The 18115-nt window shown below is 43.7% G+C and overlaps 1 protein-coding gene across 1 annotated transcript; it reads right to left on the bottom strand.

The window, feature by feature from the left end:
* Positions 1–2082: 2082 nt before the first annotated feature.
* On the bottom strand, positions 2083–17637 carry LOC115390959 (G protein-coupled receptor kinase 5-like). Its single transcript, XM_030095022.1, is given in 13 exon segments — positions 2083–5511; positions 6266–6355; positions 6358–6384; positions 6387–6441; positions 6548–6685; positions 8233–8370; positions 10332–10540; positions 10674–10763; positions 11179–11216; positions 12995–13185; positions 16569–16709; positions 16989–17051; positions 17545–17637. Coding segments are annotated over 12 exon segments (1191 nt in total). The 5' UTR covers positions 17557–17637; the 3' UTR covers positions 2083–5511; position 6266.
* Positions 17638–18115: the final 478 nt, after the last annotated feature.

Below are 18115 nucleotides of genomic sequence, written 5' to 3'. Positions count from 1 at the left end.
TAGATGGAAGCTGTTGTCATGGAGATTAATGAAAAACATACAACACATTTTCATGCAAAAAGTGTAATATCAGTTTCATATTTTATGCGAAGACCTACCACAAGTGTTGATCTTTTATTTCATCATCTGTGATGTCCTCTATGTCATCTATAATTTTATCAAACATGAAGATATCCAGCTTTTAGGGCACAATGTGGCTGAAGCTCTGTGATGTGAGTCAGTTTCATCATCATTCACTCTGACAGAGCTGCGATTAACTAGTGCACTCTGTAAACTTTAGTTGGATAAAGTGCATAGCGAGTGAAATTGGAAATTAAACTGTATTTTTGGGTCAAATTATGTTGGCAAAATCCCATCTATCTACCATGGATGCATGTTTTCACAGCAATTTTTCAAATACTATCTGGACTATGTGCTTGCACCTCAGAGAAACTACATGCATTGCTGCCATCTGGTTTTTACAATAAGAATAGCAGTTAATGGTTTAGAGATATATTATTGTGCAATTTTCACCCTTTGCAGTCATGTTGCAGACCTAACTGGACCCTACTCCAGGCCAGCTTTGGCCCATCGGCAAAATGTTTTGAGCCGCTGCTCAAAAGTTTCCAATGAATTCACCAGTTGATCCTTTAGTAGTTTATTTTAGTTTAATTTCTACGTAATGTACTATAAAAATAGTGCCTGACTAAAGAATTTTATCCTTTTTTTCTGCAGAATAGAATAGATTGAGCTTTATTATCATTATATGAGGCACAACAAAATTCTAGAGCTTCTTCTCTCATAGTGCAAATGAACAAGAAGCAACAATAACGGAATATGGCAACAGTTTCACAGTAGATGTCTGTATAGTTCGTAATGTGCAGAACGTATATGAATCAACGAATGTGTGAATTTAATGTGGTTATGGCTCTACCGATGAAACTGTTCGAGTCTTTTATCTTTGCTTTGATAAAACCACAGCACCTCCAGGAGGGCAGCAGGTCAAACGGGTAGAAACCAGGCAGTGAGCCTTCCTCAGCAGAGGCAGAGCGTGGATCTCAGTACAGAGGGGGCGGAGCATTCTCTACAGGCCCTTATGATAGTAATTTTACCATTCAAACAATCCCTCATCCTACCATCAAACAACACCTAATGCTCACTTTTATTGAGCCAAGCGAAACTATATGCCTCAGAAAGCAGAATAAAGTCACAAACCAGTTCACAAACTTGTTCTGAAGAACAAATACACATATGCACGCACGCACGCACACACACACACACACACACACACACACACACACACACACACACACACACACAAATGCAGCCTGACTGACAGCTGTCAATCTCAGAGCGTCCGCTGTCCATGGTGCTGAAAACAAATAAAAACTCACTGGCTAAATCTGTACCATCTTTGATACAGTTTAAATATAAAATGAATACAGCTGGTCTAAAATTACACAATCTATTCAGATAGATATAGACACAGCTATCTATATCTTTTGGAATTCACGTATATTAGAAAAAAAAATAGACTCGGTGGTCTCTTATAGTTGAGAGCAACACAAGGCACATTCAAATAGGCAGGTGTTAAAGACCACAGCATTCTGATAAAGATAATATTTTTGAAGGTTTCACTGACTCACCAGTGGCTCCGATGTTAGGTTTTGGGTAGTACCGCTAGCGGCTAGCATCGTGTTTAGCATACTGTTTAACTTCCCTCCAAAGAGTTCAGATCAAGAGCAAAAGAAGAAACTGGTTCATGCCGCACAGCCAATCAGCGCTGGCTCACAGTTCTGATGCATTCATGGACAGTCGTAATGTAAGAATTGGCAAATTGGAGCCCACAATCATATGCTATACCTTCTTGCACATTTTATTATAATAATTTATTTACGAGTAAATGTGAACACATCTCATGAAACGGGGCCCTATGACCTTGTGGGCCCTGGGGCGACCGGCCCCTCGCCCCCACTCCGGCTCCGCTACATGGCCTCAGTGATATTTTGTGCTCTGCAGAGGCATTAGGTGCATATTGAGTTACCCCTATTTGAGAAATACATTTATTTAGAACAAAATACTAAGACACAAATAAACAGACACACTAGAATTTTTTTTATACAAATGGCAGTGTATTATTTCATAATTACAAATGTCAGATATGGTACAACAACCAGTGATACAACTTGTACAAGAATTAACAATGACTGCAGTGGTTGAACGACATGACTGTACAGATACAAAAAGAAAAACAAAAGAAAGAAGAAGAAGAAGAAAAAAAAGAAAATCAAGACGTCCCAGGCCCAGTTTGAATACCAATAATGCATTTGTCATTCCTCCCTTCCTTGACTTATCACACACATCGAAACAGGAGCAGAACCTCCCCGTTTCTATAGCTGGATATCGCAAAAATCAGACGGATCAGATGTCAAGAAAACTGAGAACATTCGTTTCTGAGTGCTGAGCGCCACCTCGGTTTCAGGGAGGTAGTTTAGGCTCACCACCAGACGCCTCTGGAAGAAGGCAAGAGACGAGGAATGCTTGTTATGTATTCAAACCAGGCCAACTCAGCTGGTCACCCTGCCGTTCAGAAAGTCGCCCTCAGATACCAGTGAGATATGTTGGCACTAGCAGGTCATCATTTACATATACAAGGAACCTGAAGTAGTACAAACCGATACATGCTTGAGTAATAAAACATATGCATTATCTTAAAACAGGCATTACAATGCACTTAGTGCGGACATTCAAAACTGTTGAGCTGTTTAAAAGTTCCTCTATGTGAAGGAATTTTCCAGAATGGACGGACGGTTAAAAAAAGAAAAAGAAAGAAAGAACGCAGGAAAAAGAAAAAGGTGGGATGTTCAAATAAAACTTGATAATTGGCACATATAATAAAGGCTGTCAGTCTTTCTTGGATAACTTCTTCAGATCACAAACAAGTCTAATTTAGTTAATGTTGCTTTTGGTATCACTGGCAAAAAAGTTAAAGACACTTCCTATAGTCATTGTCAATACACACCATAGTGCAATGAAACCAAACAGAATCTCTTCACTGCTGTTCAGGATGATAAAAAGAGCAAAGATCCTGGAAAACGACGACGGAGGCATGGGTGGCAAACACAGTTTAGTTTCCCTGTGATGTGAATGTGTGTAAGAGCTTAGTTACATGTTTTAGAAATACATCATTTACAAGGTTTTTTGAGGCTAAGGAGCTAAAAGGCTAAATTCTACATAGGCAAGCGAAATTAGCTTCAAAATGTGCCTGAGAGCAATTAAAGAAGGGAGAAGAAATGAAAAATAAAGACACTCGGAAACTGAAAAGTCGATAAAACAGGAGCGACGGCGAGCTGCACACATCTGATTACTAAGAATGGAATGTGCAACTGGGAACAAAGCTGTAGAAAAAGACCACCTCTTCAATGTTGGTTAGACTGGGGACTACATGCGTACCATTCTAAACACACCCGGTCTTAAACTGTCAAACACTAACTAACAGGTATCTCAGTCCCGGCGTGATCTTACTACTGTACTGATAAAACTGCAGACGTTGCTCCTTTTTTTTATAATTTTTTTTGAAAAATATCAAAAACGAATTCATCTTTTTGAGTAACGAAATCGCACAAAAGTAGAGCTAAATTACTTGAATGCATTAGATTTAACACAGCTGCATTAGCTTACAGTGTAATATACACGCACACAACTAACATGTCAGAGATGGGGGCGGGGGTTGGGTTGGTATTCACAGCATTAAAAAGAAGTGGTGGGGAGTAAACAGCAACTGCCTCCGAAGATAAATTCAGTCGAAGGAATTTCTGAAATGGAAGCGAGAGTCAAAGTAAACGTGAGTACAGACGGAGGGTGTGTGACGGGCGCACGTGCAAGCGAACACCTTCTCCACGATAAGACGGAGCAGTTGTGGTTGTGGACGCCGACACTGGTCCGTTTGGCACGGTCTGTACAAGTCTGCTTCCTCCGAGAGGAATAATTACTACAACGGACTAATCGCTCCGTTATCGCGACCACAGCTGAAGCCACGGGATCTAAACGGAGCTCATCTAAGCAGCTATCGCAACAGCTGGGATCAAACAGGCGGAGGCGCACAGGCTAACAGACGCTGATGGAAGGATCAATGGATGTTCGGAGAGGCTTTCATCAGCTGCAGGCCAGATCACTGTCCCACCATCATCATCATCATCAGTCTACTTCTCCCACTCATTCTGCAGTCATCCACTCAGAGACGATCGGGTTTGACCAGAATATGGACAGAAAATTACTAAGAAATGTCAAGGGGGAAGGATTTCCTGCTCACACACAAAATAACTCCTAACATCTGGGCACTGTCAGTACAGGAAGTAGAAGCCAAGCACTAAAACCGAAGCAGAGAAAGACAGACGGAATCAAGAAAAAGAAAACTGACCAAAAATATTCTGCCTGAGTGAATAATGTAACAGACGTTTATCGAACAGCTGCATTTCCAGAGGAAACACCATCCGACACTAATGCTCGAAGCTGAATGTGGCCTCCCCACAGATGAAGCGCGTGTCTTGTTAGTTGCTCGTGCTGACTTAGGAGATTGTCAGAAATAAATCCAAACCGTCTCTGTTGGATCTGAGCTGGTACAGGCACCTGAAAAACACTTTACTAAACTCTTCATCCAGTCCAGCGCAAACCTGCCTGGCTGGGCTGAGGGAGGGGGAGAATCATCCACACACTGCACACACACACACACACACACACACACACACACACACACACACAAACACACACACACGTGGATCGACACTGGAACACACGGGGTAAAGCAGCATGGCGTCGACACGGCAATAACCGCCCGGATCGATTCTCCCCTCCCGGCAGATCACTGGGATCCGCACCATTCGTTCAGATGGGCCCGAGCCCCGAGGCGTGGGGAGACCCGGGGTTAGTCTGGGATCGGGTGGAGCTGATGTGCTAAAAAAAACACGTCACATTGGCCAAATCAATGACACATAAAGCACATACAAGAAACAAAACAGAAAAAAAAAAGGCCTTTATGCTACACTGAGAAAATAAAAAGACTACAGGTACTGTGCTTCTTAAAAAGAAAACAGAAAGACTCCCCAATACACACCATCCATACTCATTCCAAAGGAACACAAAAAAAAAAAAAAAATGAAATAAAAATGTAATGTATGCATTCAAGTGGTACTTTTATGGCTTTTTGTACAATACAACCTTTAGTGAAAATATACATCTAGACATAAATTCAAGTACAAATGTACAAAATCTTTAAACTCATACTTTTTTCTTTAATTATAATACACTTTTAATACAGCTCATAAATACAGGTCAACATTCACTGAGTTCCTAACGTTTGCGCTCGATTGGAGTTTGTGGTGAAGTTCTGCGGCGGGGCGGGGGGATACGGGAGGGGGGGGGGGGGGGGGGCACTGGGGGGGTTTATGGGGGCGCGGGGGAGGAGGAGGGAGTGGTTTAAAGTCGTGAGGGCTCTTCGGGTTCGTCGTCACTGTAACCGCTCTTAAAGCACACCTGCGGAAAACCAGAAGCGAGCAAACTTCAGAGGTTATAAACTCTCATCAGGACTAAAACTGCAGACACACACAGTAGTGAAGATGCACTGCGACAGAATGAGGGTAAAGAAAATATCAAAACACAATGGAAAAGGTGATGTTTTCTCCAGCGGAAACATTTTAAGCCTTTTCTTCCTGTTGTTGTGCTTGCTCTAACAGTTAGAGCAAGCACAACAACGTTAGTAAGTTAGAGTCTAACTTAACAGCAATGATTAAAAGTAACTCTTAATAAAAAGACAAATTCGCAACATCTCTACTCTATGTTCTTGCAGAAAGATGAAGGTTTTCTGTGCAGACATTTTTTATGGGAGTGTGTTGAACAAAAGTTGAGATTTGGGCAAGAAAGGAGGACAAATTAAGATTTTTACAATGAGACTTACACTTGGATTAAAGTGGAAAATAGTATTAGAAACAGGTAGATCTGTTAGTTTGGAGGATCTTGCACTCAACCAGAGTGTTAACTCGAGATGGTTGACAAATTCAGTTGAAGATAAGGAAGCTGTTTGAAAAAATAATCCCTTTTATCAAACACAGAAAAGCAAGAAAAAAAATATATATGCCAAAGAGATGAACAGGGAAAAGTCAGGCCTTATTCCGACAAACTCAACTCAAAGCCAGTGTCATATTTCACTGGTTCATCTGCTGAGTTTGGAAACAAAGGCTTGGAAACAAAGAAAAGAAAGATGTGAGGAAAGTAGGAAAAGGGAAAGTACCTCAGCCCCCACCCCCTCGCACTGTTGCCGGAGCACTAGCACTTGCCTCTCTTCTGAACAGGCGGTAGAAGAAGCCTCTCTTTGTGGAGGGTTCGGCCGGTTGATGTCCAGGTCGGGCACAGCGTCCCGTCTGTCTCGTAGACGTTGATTTCTTTGAAGCACTCCATCTCGATCATCTGAGCAGGAGGACAGACGGTTATTCTAAAATCTAAAAAAGTCTAAATAAAAAAGATCATTTGTATTTTCCACGGCTCTGCGTCCGTCCGGCGCCGAGCGCAGTACCTCGTTCTGCCACGGGATGGAGACGCTGCCCGTCACAAACTTGTGGTAGAAGTCGTCGTCTGTGGGGTCCAGGTTGACGCCTTTGACAGTGGAGAACTGCTCGATGTCCAGCACGTCTTTACAATACACGGCTCGAGGCTGCCGGGACGCAGGAGAAGACAGGAAGCAGGTGAGACTCCAGGCCAGAGGGACAAATACTCAAAAGAAAGCAAACAGTTGTTATTTTTTATCCAAGCATGTAATCTTACAAACACCCAGCTACAATTTACTGTGTATTTACATATTTACTTAAAAAAATACAATTTTAATTCTTCTTAACCTCCATTTTTTTTGTCAACAGTGAGTTCATGTAAAAAAAAAAAAAAATCCAAAGAAGCTTTTCATGAGCCAACAAATAAACAACAGGTTCTCTCTTTTGGGTCAATCATGTGATGGTCTTATGCTCATATTTTCTTTATATACTCCCCAAATAAATGTAATTGCATCCACAGAATGTACATCCATGTTTTGGGTGCAAATAGTTTTCAGAATATTCTTAATAAAGAATTACTTCTAACTGAAAATGCACAATTTTTAACTGAGAGGTGAAAAGTGTGAAAAGAAAAAACAACTGAATTGTATTATAATTTAGTTGCGGGTCAGAAGTTTGAGGGTCAAAGGCCAGAAACGGCCCATCGACCAGTGCTTTAAGACCCTGGCCAAATGTGTTCTGAAGGTATATATTTTATACAGGTAACCTGAATCTCCTCCTGCTGGATGCAATCAAAGTGTTAGAAATACAGAATGGGCTTAACTTGACTTGTAATCAAGCACAATTTGAGGAAACACTCAAGTAGAGTGATTATTTGTTGTATAAAAGCATAAACATTAGTGTTTGGCTCATCGATGTCCCAAATTGATGGATTTAATTTTTCTTTTTAAGGGCAACAAAAACGAGAACTGCGCTTGTGACAATTATTTTTATGTATGCATCCTTGAAATCGAATAAGATAAATGTGCTGTACTGTTTTGGCAAATAATACATTTTATTATAATGCATTATTAGGGACCCTTAAAGGGAGACTAATGAAGGCTCATTTTGAGAATTTTTTTCCACTAGAGGTGTATCAAAGTACAGAAATATCTCTTCAACAACACCCCGAGGTTGAAATTTTCCATTTATTGTCATTAAAGCCCCCAAGAAAGCTTAAGATTACATGTAGGTCACTACAAATTTTCTGTACTTTTGCCAGTTCTGGTTGGCACATCATGTAAAACAAACTGGAAATACTTCAAATCAGAAGTTGGGCTTTCGCGGGCATCACGCCTGAGGACTCGAAGCTGCTGTTTTTCCTCCGTGTGGCCCTACTGACCCGAATATCCCGAAATAGAAAGGCAGATAACACTATCTCCTTCCAACTATTGATTCAACCTCTCAGGTCGGTCACTCTCCCTCACTCGCTCACTCTGTTCAAGACACTGGAAAAGGCAGCGATTCTGGCTTTTTAATCCCTGGATATGAAGATATGCAGTTTGACTGCAATCATCTGAATGATCGCCGTGAAGACATGGCGGCTGAAGTCACACCAGAGAAATTACAGGCTCCCGTCTGAGCGGCCCCGCAGACCGCCAGGATCATTAGCTGCTTGTTTACTTGCGACAATGGTATTTCCTGTGTACATGCAGCCTGCTGCTGCGGCTCTTACATCTGGGCTGAAGGGAGGGTCCAGCATGTTGGCCTCCAGCCGTTTGAAGTTGATGTTCCTGAAGATGGGGTGCTGCTTGACCTCGATGGCCCCGCGGCCCTGACAGCCCAGCCTCTCCTTGGGGTCCTTGGCCAGGAGCTGGGACGCAGCGGGAGGAAGAGGGGGGGAAGGTTTAAAGACTGCAGATAATTCATCGCTTCGTATATTTGCCACTAGAAAGGGAACATTAAAGAAAACCTGGATTTAAAACTGCGTCTCTTGTCATAAATCACATGCCGAGTCTGGAAAAGGGGCTTCCTGTGATGTTGGAGAACTCCTGACAGCTTTATGACTAATCCATCTGGTTCGGTGTATACACTCCACACACACACACGTATCCATAGTTTGCATGTAATCCTCTTGACTTTATGTATCTGACCCTCACATAATCTAATAAAGACCTTACAAATCCGAACACTGTGAAGTTAGAGCACTGCGATCGTGGAGGGGCCTCAGAAAGCATCTCTTTGAGTAGTTCGCGGTTTTGTCACCGCCACGGCGCTTCCAGCCGAGCGGGCTTACCGAGTGGACGAGGGATGTTTGACAGCTAAGCTACCAGCAAACACTCTCGCCGGCCCTGTTGTCACCCCGACGGCGGCGGCTTTCACAACCAGCAAACGGACGGCGAGTCACTTTCACCACATCTCACTCTCTCCCCTTCAACTTCCCCGTTCTCCCCCCCCTGCCTTGCACAACTCCTGCCCCAATTACGCCAGCGCCCGTGAAGATTCTCACTCGCACTTTCTCCTTTTTGACAACTGGCATCACTGGTCTATTTCTGGCGGTGGTAATAGTCATTTCTCTGGCGGGGCAGAGGCAGTTTCCCCCTCGTGCTGCATTCAGTCTTCATTCTTATCATCTTTTGTCCATTTCTCGCTGGAACCTTTCTTCTCTCTTGCTTCCCCAACTCCTCCTCTCCCCGGGGAGCCTTTAAATCTGCTGAACCGTGGGTCAAAATGTTCCACCACGTCACACACACAGACACACACACACACAGAAAGCACATCGACGAACAGAGTAGCTGACAGAGCCGACACAAGCTCAGAAACAACATTTCCTCCTAAACTGATCGAACACTTCCAATCAACACTCAGAAAATTACATCTACGTCACAAATAGGGTGTTTTTAAGTATTAGGAAGCTGCTTTGGTTTTATTTCAAAGACATTCCACAAATTCAGGCTTCATCAAATGATTTTTCAAAAGTTTTTTTTTTCTTTCTATTGTCCAACAAAGATTTCAAGTAAATAGAAAAAAACTTCTCGAAGTGATGTAGCCAGGGAATCCCCATTTCCCCATTTGAAAAACAATTATTTATATACTTGTCTCATCCTGGCGGAGCTAACGGCTAACAGGTGAAACACACGGAAACACACCTGTAGATAACAGTCACCAACCACCTGCTCAACAATACAAGTTACTGCTGTTCCTGAGATGTCCACTAGAGGGAAGAGTTTCAGGAAAGCATAGGGGTCATAAAACAACAGACTGAAATCTGAACAGCAGAGGGCAACACGGCTAACATCTGAGATATGCGAGTGAAAATGAGCTGCCTCGTCATGAGAGAAATAGCAAAGGCATCAAAGCCAGTTTGAGTTTGTAAAAACGTGGAAAATAAAGCAAACCAACAGTCCGACACTGTGACAGGATCTACTTGATCTCCAAAGACTTTCATGGTTGTTTAGATCATGCAAAGAATGTATGATGTTGAACTTTTTCAGGATGCAGATGCATCTAAAACGGAGTTAAAGCACTTTGCGTTGTTTTTATTAATATGAAAAGTGCTATATAAATAAAATCTGATTTGATTTGATTTGATTTAAAACTTGGAGTTAACCTGGAGTTATGATGGAAAAGCTCCATCAGTCTGGCCCCAAAGCGAGTGTATATCGTTCTCCGAGTGCTTTCATTACAGAAACAACCAACAGCACCCACCAGTGGAGCAACATGGAAACTACACTGCTTTCTGCTGTCCCCATGTAAATGAGCATTGTTTTCATTTCTGAATCAGTAGCGCAAGAATGATGATGCGGACCAGCCCGGTTTCCTCCTCTTCCTCACCTGTCTGCAGATGTCTTTCGCCTCCTCGGAGAACTTGTCGGAGTACTCCTCCTGGTCCTCGCGCACTCGTCGGTCCACCTCCTCCCGTTTGACGCGCTCCTTGCGCTTGCGGAAGGGCGACTGGCCCTGGATCATCTCAAAGATCAGGCAGCCCAGCCCCCACCAGTCCGGGCTGAAGGTGTAGCTCTCGTTCTGGATCACCTCCGGAGCTGGACGAGGACAGGACAACCACAGCAGTTATTGGAAAGTACACGCTGAAACCAATATGTGGAAAAAAAAAAAAAAAAAGGCTTTGCTGAGGAAAAAGGCCATCGGGAGGCTGAACGGGATTAAAATTCTTACCCATGTATCCCACTGTGCCCACTCTCCCTCGTATCGTCTCTCCTTCGGGGATCTGAACAGCCAGGCCCAGGTCTGAAATCCGGATGTGTCCTAAACCAAACCAAAACAGCCGTTACGTAACACACACACGCAGAATATCCGAACACAGGCCTGAAAAGTGCAAAGGTGAAAGCCAGCGTCCTGACAACAGAGGGAGGAGGAGTGTGAGAGCCGGGCAGATACGTGCACGACATCCCTCTATTTCCAGATCAGACGGCGAATAAATGTTACGGCCGTGTGACTCAGAGGAGAGCGTGATGTGAAGGAGTCGAGGGGATTACTCTGCAGCTCAGGAGACAGAAAGACACAGAGCTGCCTGTTCTGTTCTTTTCTAATAAACAGCTTCCTTGTTTTGTGCAGCCTGAGTTTCAGGTCACGTCAAAAATGTGGAGAACAAGTTGAATCCGCTGGCCTGTGGACACGAGGCAACCGGCCGGCTTAATCACGGATGAAATTTGGAACGTACCACGGTCATCCAAAAGGATGTTCTCCGGTTTCAGATCTCTGCAAAAGGACAAAAAGCAAACACATCAGGGAGCAGCCACGATTCTGAGTTAAAAATAGAAACCTTCTGAGAACAAGGGTATACCAAAAAAATCCTGGGTAAATATTTGTACTTGTTTTCATTCTGTTGTCCTTCATTGCCCTTAAAGTCTGCAGTCTCATGTAAATCAATGGGAGGTTTAATCTCTGCACATATTTATTAGTTACACGTGTTTTATTGCACTCGGCTTCATAACAACAATTTAACCATCCGAAACTCATTTTTATTGGAAAGTTTGAACCATTATCCTGAGTTGATCTTGATTGCTTTTGATCTTAAGTGAAAAAAAAACTGCGTTGTTTAATATAACAGCTAGAAGCCCAAAGAACTGTGGCATCCAGCTCCTGCCAGCCGCGACCACAGCGCCAACTGTGGGACTTACCGTAACACATGCAAACATCAAGGAACACGCTCTGTGTTTATAAGTGTGTATGCGGGCGCCTGAGTCCTCTACGAACACGGGTGTTTATGTTAGCATTACTGCTGGACGGGGGCAGTACACCTCAGAGGAACCAGTACATCATTAATCCAGTCACACTTCATCATCCAGGATTTTTCCTCCCGCGCTCATCCCACCGTCACACTCCCGCTGAATAAATCTCCCCGTAACGGCCTCGCCGGGACAAATAGTTGTACGCAGAGTTAGTTTATGGTTTGTTTCAGGCCTCTTCATTATGGTGGCGTGTCGGCTGGAGGGTTGTTTACTTCATCATTACATTCACTACTGCGTGTCCAGAAAATTACTGGACTGGCAGGAGAAGCCAAACATCTTGCGTCCGTAGCATTAACCTATAAAACTGGATAGTGTATCCCGTTTGACTTCTCCTATTTGGGAAAAACAGGTTTGTGTAACTGCAGACGAAGTCGGGAGAGACGACTGCTTGCTGATGCCGGCCGGATCCATCTCTGTAATTCAGCTGATCATCTTCTACCGTGACACAAACCACGTTCTGAGGTCTTGCTCTTCGCCTCCATCTCAAACATCCTCTCTCTGATATTTCTACGATCTCTCCTCAGCGAACCGCCTCAGCCTGACCTCTCTCTCTGAACTGCTCGGCCCACGCCGGGACTCCGATCGGTTCATCCTGATCACCTGCAGCCTCGGGCCAGAGGCGGAAACAGGTTCAAATCCACTAAAGTAAGCCTTTAGTAGTATTCAAAATCTGGTCCGGAGGGTTAATTCAGATTTATACACCGTTAGAAAAAGTCATGTAAAGCTTCTTTAGCGCAAGTCATCTTTCTGGACCGCAAATCACATCTGTCAAAAAACTCTTTCTGCTCTCAAACAGATTTCAGATGTATTTTTCAGCATTTAGTTTTGATTTCAGTGCAACTTGTAGTCCGAACAATACAGTGTATGTTTCTTAGTGCCTCTGTAAAAAGCAGGAGTGTCAAACATACGGGCCGTGGGCCAAAACCGACACGCAAGAGGCTCCAATCCAGCCTGCCAAACCGCCAAGCAAATTGTAAAAATTTCAAAGAAAACAGTGATTTTCTAACACTTAGAGAGTAGCTGAGATGACAACACTGAGCTCAGACATCGACGATGCTGCCGTGAAAGTAAGATTGTAAAAATATGCATGATGCATCAGCCATAGGAGAATTTTATGGACATTTCATTGTACTTTGTGAACAATGTGATCATTAAAACTGGCTTCATTTTGAGATTCTAGTCATTTTAAGGGTCTTAGTTTTTGTTGCTCGTTGTCCTGAAGCTGCAGCGACACGTCTGCCTTACCTGTAGACTATTCTCTCACGGTGCAGGTCCTCAAGGCCACAGCAAATCTCAGCAGCATAGAAGATGGCCCGTTGCTCATCGAAGCCAGAGTTGCCCATGTTGTAGATGTGAAACTTTAAGTCGCCGCCATTCATTATGGTCAGAACCAGGCACAGCGCATCCTTGGTCTCATAGGCATAAGCTAGACTAACCTGCAGGGGGAGGGGGGTGAAGAGATCCGGTGTAGGAGGGGGGCGAAACGGGAAGGAAGGGTGAGGAGGGAGGAGAGGTGAGAGAAAGGATGGCTAGAGGAACACCAACGCTTCATCTGGTTTGTTTAAAACAACAGTAATCATCCATCACCCAAGCACAAATGTACACAAAAGACAACAAAGACATACCACAGATCATCCATCACACTTGCCGCACTCATTCCCACCACCCAGCCCAACTTCCCAGAATCCCCCTGGGTCAGTGACACGCGGGCCACGGCGTGTGCATGTGATTTGTACAAGCAGGATGTTTCTGCCATCGGGAGGAATCCAATCTGCTCTGGAGCAATGGGTCAGAAACGAGCCATAAGAAGATCCTCCCACAGGCCAAGTCAGCACAGATGTGTCCCAAATCAAACAGCCTTTCATGCCCAAAACGATCAAATTTTGAGAAGTCAGGTTTATGCATTGAAAAAGGAATTTTACTGCCAAATACATAAAAAAAAAAAAAAAAAACGTGATGCACTGTTTACTGCGACACCTGGCTCTCAGAATGGACTCCTGCAGCTCCGGTAACGGTGGGATCAGACCACACAGGTCACCTTCCACTCCCCGGCACGCTTCAAAGAGCCTCAGCCACTCATCATCCTGAAGCCGGTTCAACTATTTTCACCGCCGCTGATGGATGCGGAGCGCTTCAGCCTGGAAACACGCCACCACAATTAACTTTGAACTCGCCAAAATCCTCATACATCACTGTTTAGTGGTCACAATGTTTTGCCCGATGGGAGTATACTCCTTTCGTTCTGAACCTTATCAAGACAATTTATAGCAGCTGGAAGTCATTTCTAATTCCAAATATAATTAATAAAATCTGTCTGAGTCTCTGATCTCTGCACTGGTTCTCTTCAGTCACAGCAATCGACGCAGAAGTGATATTCCTTTGTAAGGTAATGAACATCACGATCCCTTATCTAGAGTAAGTCAGACTTCTTTCACTGGTGAAAACATTTATTTCACGTTTTGTTTTTTTATCAAATTGCCACAAAACACCAAAAAAAATGAGGCTCAAAGTGTGGCTACACTATCCATTCCTCACACACACACACACACCCCACACCATGGAACCATGTAAAAGTGGATGATTTAAATATACAGTCGGCTGACGGTATGCATGGAGTCAGCTGAAAGCATGCCTGGACTAACAGTATGCAGCGATGACAAAAAGCTAAAGAAGATGAGCGAGGGAGAGAAAACGAGCGCTTGGAGAGAGCACTTGACTCTTCTCCTTGCTACCGCTGTTTGGTCAGTGTTGCTAGGCAACAGGGCTGCTCTCGTAGGTAGAGAGGCACATGAAGAGTCATCAGTTCTGCCTGCAGCACACACACACACACACACACACACACACACACACACACACACACACACACACACACCACACACACACACACACACACACGTCCCAGGTGACAAAAGCAGCAAGTCTGTAACCAACCCACTCGTGTGTGTGTGTGTGTGTGTGTGTGTGTGTCGTACACATGCTTCTGGCATGACTCATTCAAAACAAGGACGCACAACACACTGCATCAGAAAGCAACAAATCCAGCACACGCACACACTACAACAGGACGCATATTGCACACACAGACACACTGAAAGAACATACACACAAGAAGAGAAACACACACATTGCGACACACACATCCTGTATGACATACGCAGTATGACACACACACACACACACTACAGCACAACACATACACACACTAATATCCGCGTTGCACATTCCTGTAAAGCAGTCCAGCACAGATACACACAGTACAAACAGTCCAAACATTTACATCATTCCCGTCCCGACATTTGAAAACGGGCATTCACTTCATTCGGCCGTCTTACATAAAGAGTGAGTGTGTGTGTGTTTTCCCATTTAATCCTGATGTCAATAGGTGGTAGTAAAGTAGAACAAAAGGTCAAGCATTCTCATTTTCCATGATGGATGAATGGGGGTTCGATACAAAAGACACACCATCACCAGCACCTTTGGGTGATGTAGGCTCGGTTTACATGATTATTTCAAATCCAAACTGACTGACTTTAAGGTCTCAAGCTTATAATTATCTGACATCAATTAAGAATAGATATGAGAACTGCCAAACGGCAGGGAGCATTAATAAATCCAGTTCCTTCAATGCATCGCTTTGCACGCCATCGGACCGTGGGCTGCAGATTTCTCCCTCTGTGCTTCGATGCAGCGGGGAAGGAACGAAAAGTTTGATGAGTCCGACAAAAAAAAAAAAAGCATTCAAGGCTGGCAGGAGAGCGCCAGTCAAATCCTCCACAGTAACATCAGCCAAGAGCAACGCCGCCATTAAGAGCAGGACGCACGGCCGTACAGCAGTAAGGTCATGGATTCTTTTCTTTTTTTCTGTTCAGAGCAAGAACACCAACCTACTTTATTGTAACCACCATGTGTCTTTAATTCTAATAATGGAAAAATATAAAGAACATATATGCACAAAGGCAGCATTGCTGCAGCTGTGCACACGGCACCTTTAAGGCCCACGACACACAATCATCAAAACATTTACCCGACGCTTAAATCAATGCATCACTCATACCGAGAAAAAGCATAAAATCATAACATCATGTCATCAAAATATAAAAACACATTGACAAATGACCGAAGGCTCCAAAATGCTGCAAAAATCTGAGTTGGCATGTTTGCATCAGTACAGACATGTTCTGAAAATTCAACTGTATATCTGGAGTTTGCATTTAAACAAATTTAAAGCAATGATCATTATATTTAAAACCGATTCATAACAATAGATTTTTTCTTAAGTGAGTCAAGATACATTAAAAATGCTAATGTAAATTCAGAATTCAGCCATATTTGGATAAAATTTTATAGTCATTCAGAAAATATTAAAAAAATATTTGACAAACAACCTAGCAGCAGTATTACTTTCAACAAAAATATAGGTTCATTTTTCATTAAAACTTCATATTCAATCAAATAATCACTTCTTTTTTTTTTTTGGTTACGTAATTGAGTGATTTCCAACCTTTTTCTGAAGGGACCTGAATTTCCCCCCATTGTAAACTTGGACAGCCCTGAACCCTGAACACGCCGCCATGTTCTCTCCCGCTGCTGACTCTGCGAGCTCAGTGAGTTTGGGTTCAGCGAAAATGTTTCTGTACTTTACATTAAACCGTCAGAAGCGGAGCTGCAGCTTCTGTCTCTGCAAACATGCCATCAGCTTGGATTTGCAGGATCCTGAAGCCACGATCAACAACACACACACACACGCACACATATACACACATGCATCGACAGACAAACATTGTGTAGAAAGGTTGAATAAGAAAAAGGTAGTACTTACTACAAAACTACTGTTAACTTTTTCTAAAATGCGTTTTTCGTTTAGTGCCATTGCTTCACCTTTTCTTTTCTTCACCCGCTTCTTTTCCAGTTTTTTACAGGCGTACATCTTACCGGTGGCACGTACTTGGCAGGCACAGACCTGGAAAACAAGCAGCGAGGGAAGAACGTGATCACGCTGGCATCAGGAACGCCGTGAAACCCTCCAGTGATGGAAGCGAGCTTCGTCACGTCACAGATTCTTCCAGCTCGTGTCGCCGGAGTGAAGACAGACACTCTGCTGTATTAACTAGCTGCTAAAGGTTACCTGTAACTTCAATCATTAACAGCTCAGTCCCAAAAGCAACGCGGTTTTAATACGTACGACACAAGACAGGACGGGATCATTTAAAGCTCATTTCTGGATGGCGGAGACACTCACCTCGCCAAATCCACCTTTTCCTAGTACTCTATAATGTCTGAAGGTGTTTTGGTTACTGGTTGCCTGCGGGGACAGAAGAAACGACAGAAAAAGAGAGAATGAATGCGGCTCTTGCAGACCGCGTGACGTCGCAGACAGAGTAATGGTCTAATGTATTATTAATTGGCCCTGATGACTGCTGTTTCCACCCGGCTCCGCTCGCCCAGCCATTATGCAAAGCATCATCAATTATTAACCGCTCGCACAGGAACGGTGATGGGCGGCACCACCTCTGTGCTTCAGAGCAAACATCACTCCTGCTGCTGGCCTGTATATACTACCATGTTTATTTCCTCTGCGGTTTATTAACAGTTATTGTTTGAACACTGGCTGGTAGCCGGACAGAGAGAGAGAGAGAGAGAGAGAGACTGAGCTCTGCCCTCGGCAAACACGCAGGACGAAGGACAATAACCTGAATAGGAAATAGTCCGCGCATACGAAATCACAGGTGTCATTTGGAGCACAATGGCTGGCAAAGTTTGCTTTGCCGAGGGTGTAATCTGCAGCGGCGACGTACCTCTCCAACCATTTCCACTGCAGGAAGCGTGAGAAGTACATGGACTCCTGGTAGGAGGAAAATGGAGCTCCACTCAGATAATCACGAACTATTCTGGAGGGAGGGAGAAGGGAGGGGAAAAGGGAGGAGAACAGAGGGGAGACCGCTTTAATAAGAAGATAAGCATGGGAAAATGAGAAACTGGAGAAAAAACATTCATCAAACATGCATTTCTTTACTTTCTACGCGTGGTTACAGGAAAAGGAGAAAGATTCATGACATTATTTTTAACCTGTTACACTCATATTTAGCATTAAGTGCACATATTACAAGCAGTGGGCTGACGGGGCATCCAGATTCAAGCCTGTCAACCTCCAAACACAAGCTTGCCTCTCAACATTGTAGAACAGGGGTGTCCAACATAAGGCCCGTGGGCCAAAAGTCAGCCTGCAAGAGGCTCCAATCCAGCAAACAAGCAAATTGTAAACATTATTTTACTATTGGGCCGGAAGTAAAGTGAGTGTGACACCTCCAGTCTCGACAAAACATCAAGACAGTAACACAGGGCTTCATGTTTTTCCTCATCTGTTCC

The sequence above is a fragment of the Salarias fasciatus genome, chromosome 6 (genome assembly GCF_902148845.1).
Source record: "Salarias fasciatus chromosome 6, fSalaFa1.1, whole genome shotgun sequence".
NCBI lineage: Eukaryota > Metazoa > Chordata > Actinopteri > Blenniiformes > Blenniidae > Salarias > Salarias fasciatus.
This window is presented reverse-complemented; position numbering and strand designations above follow the sequence as displayed.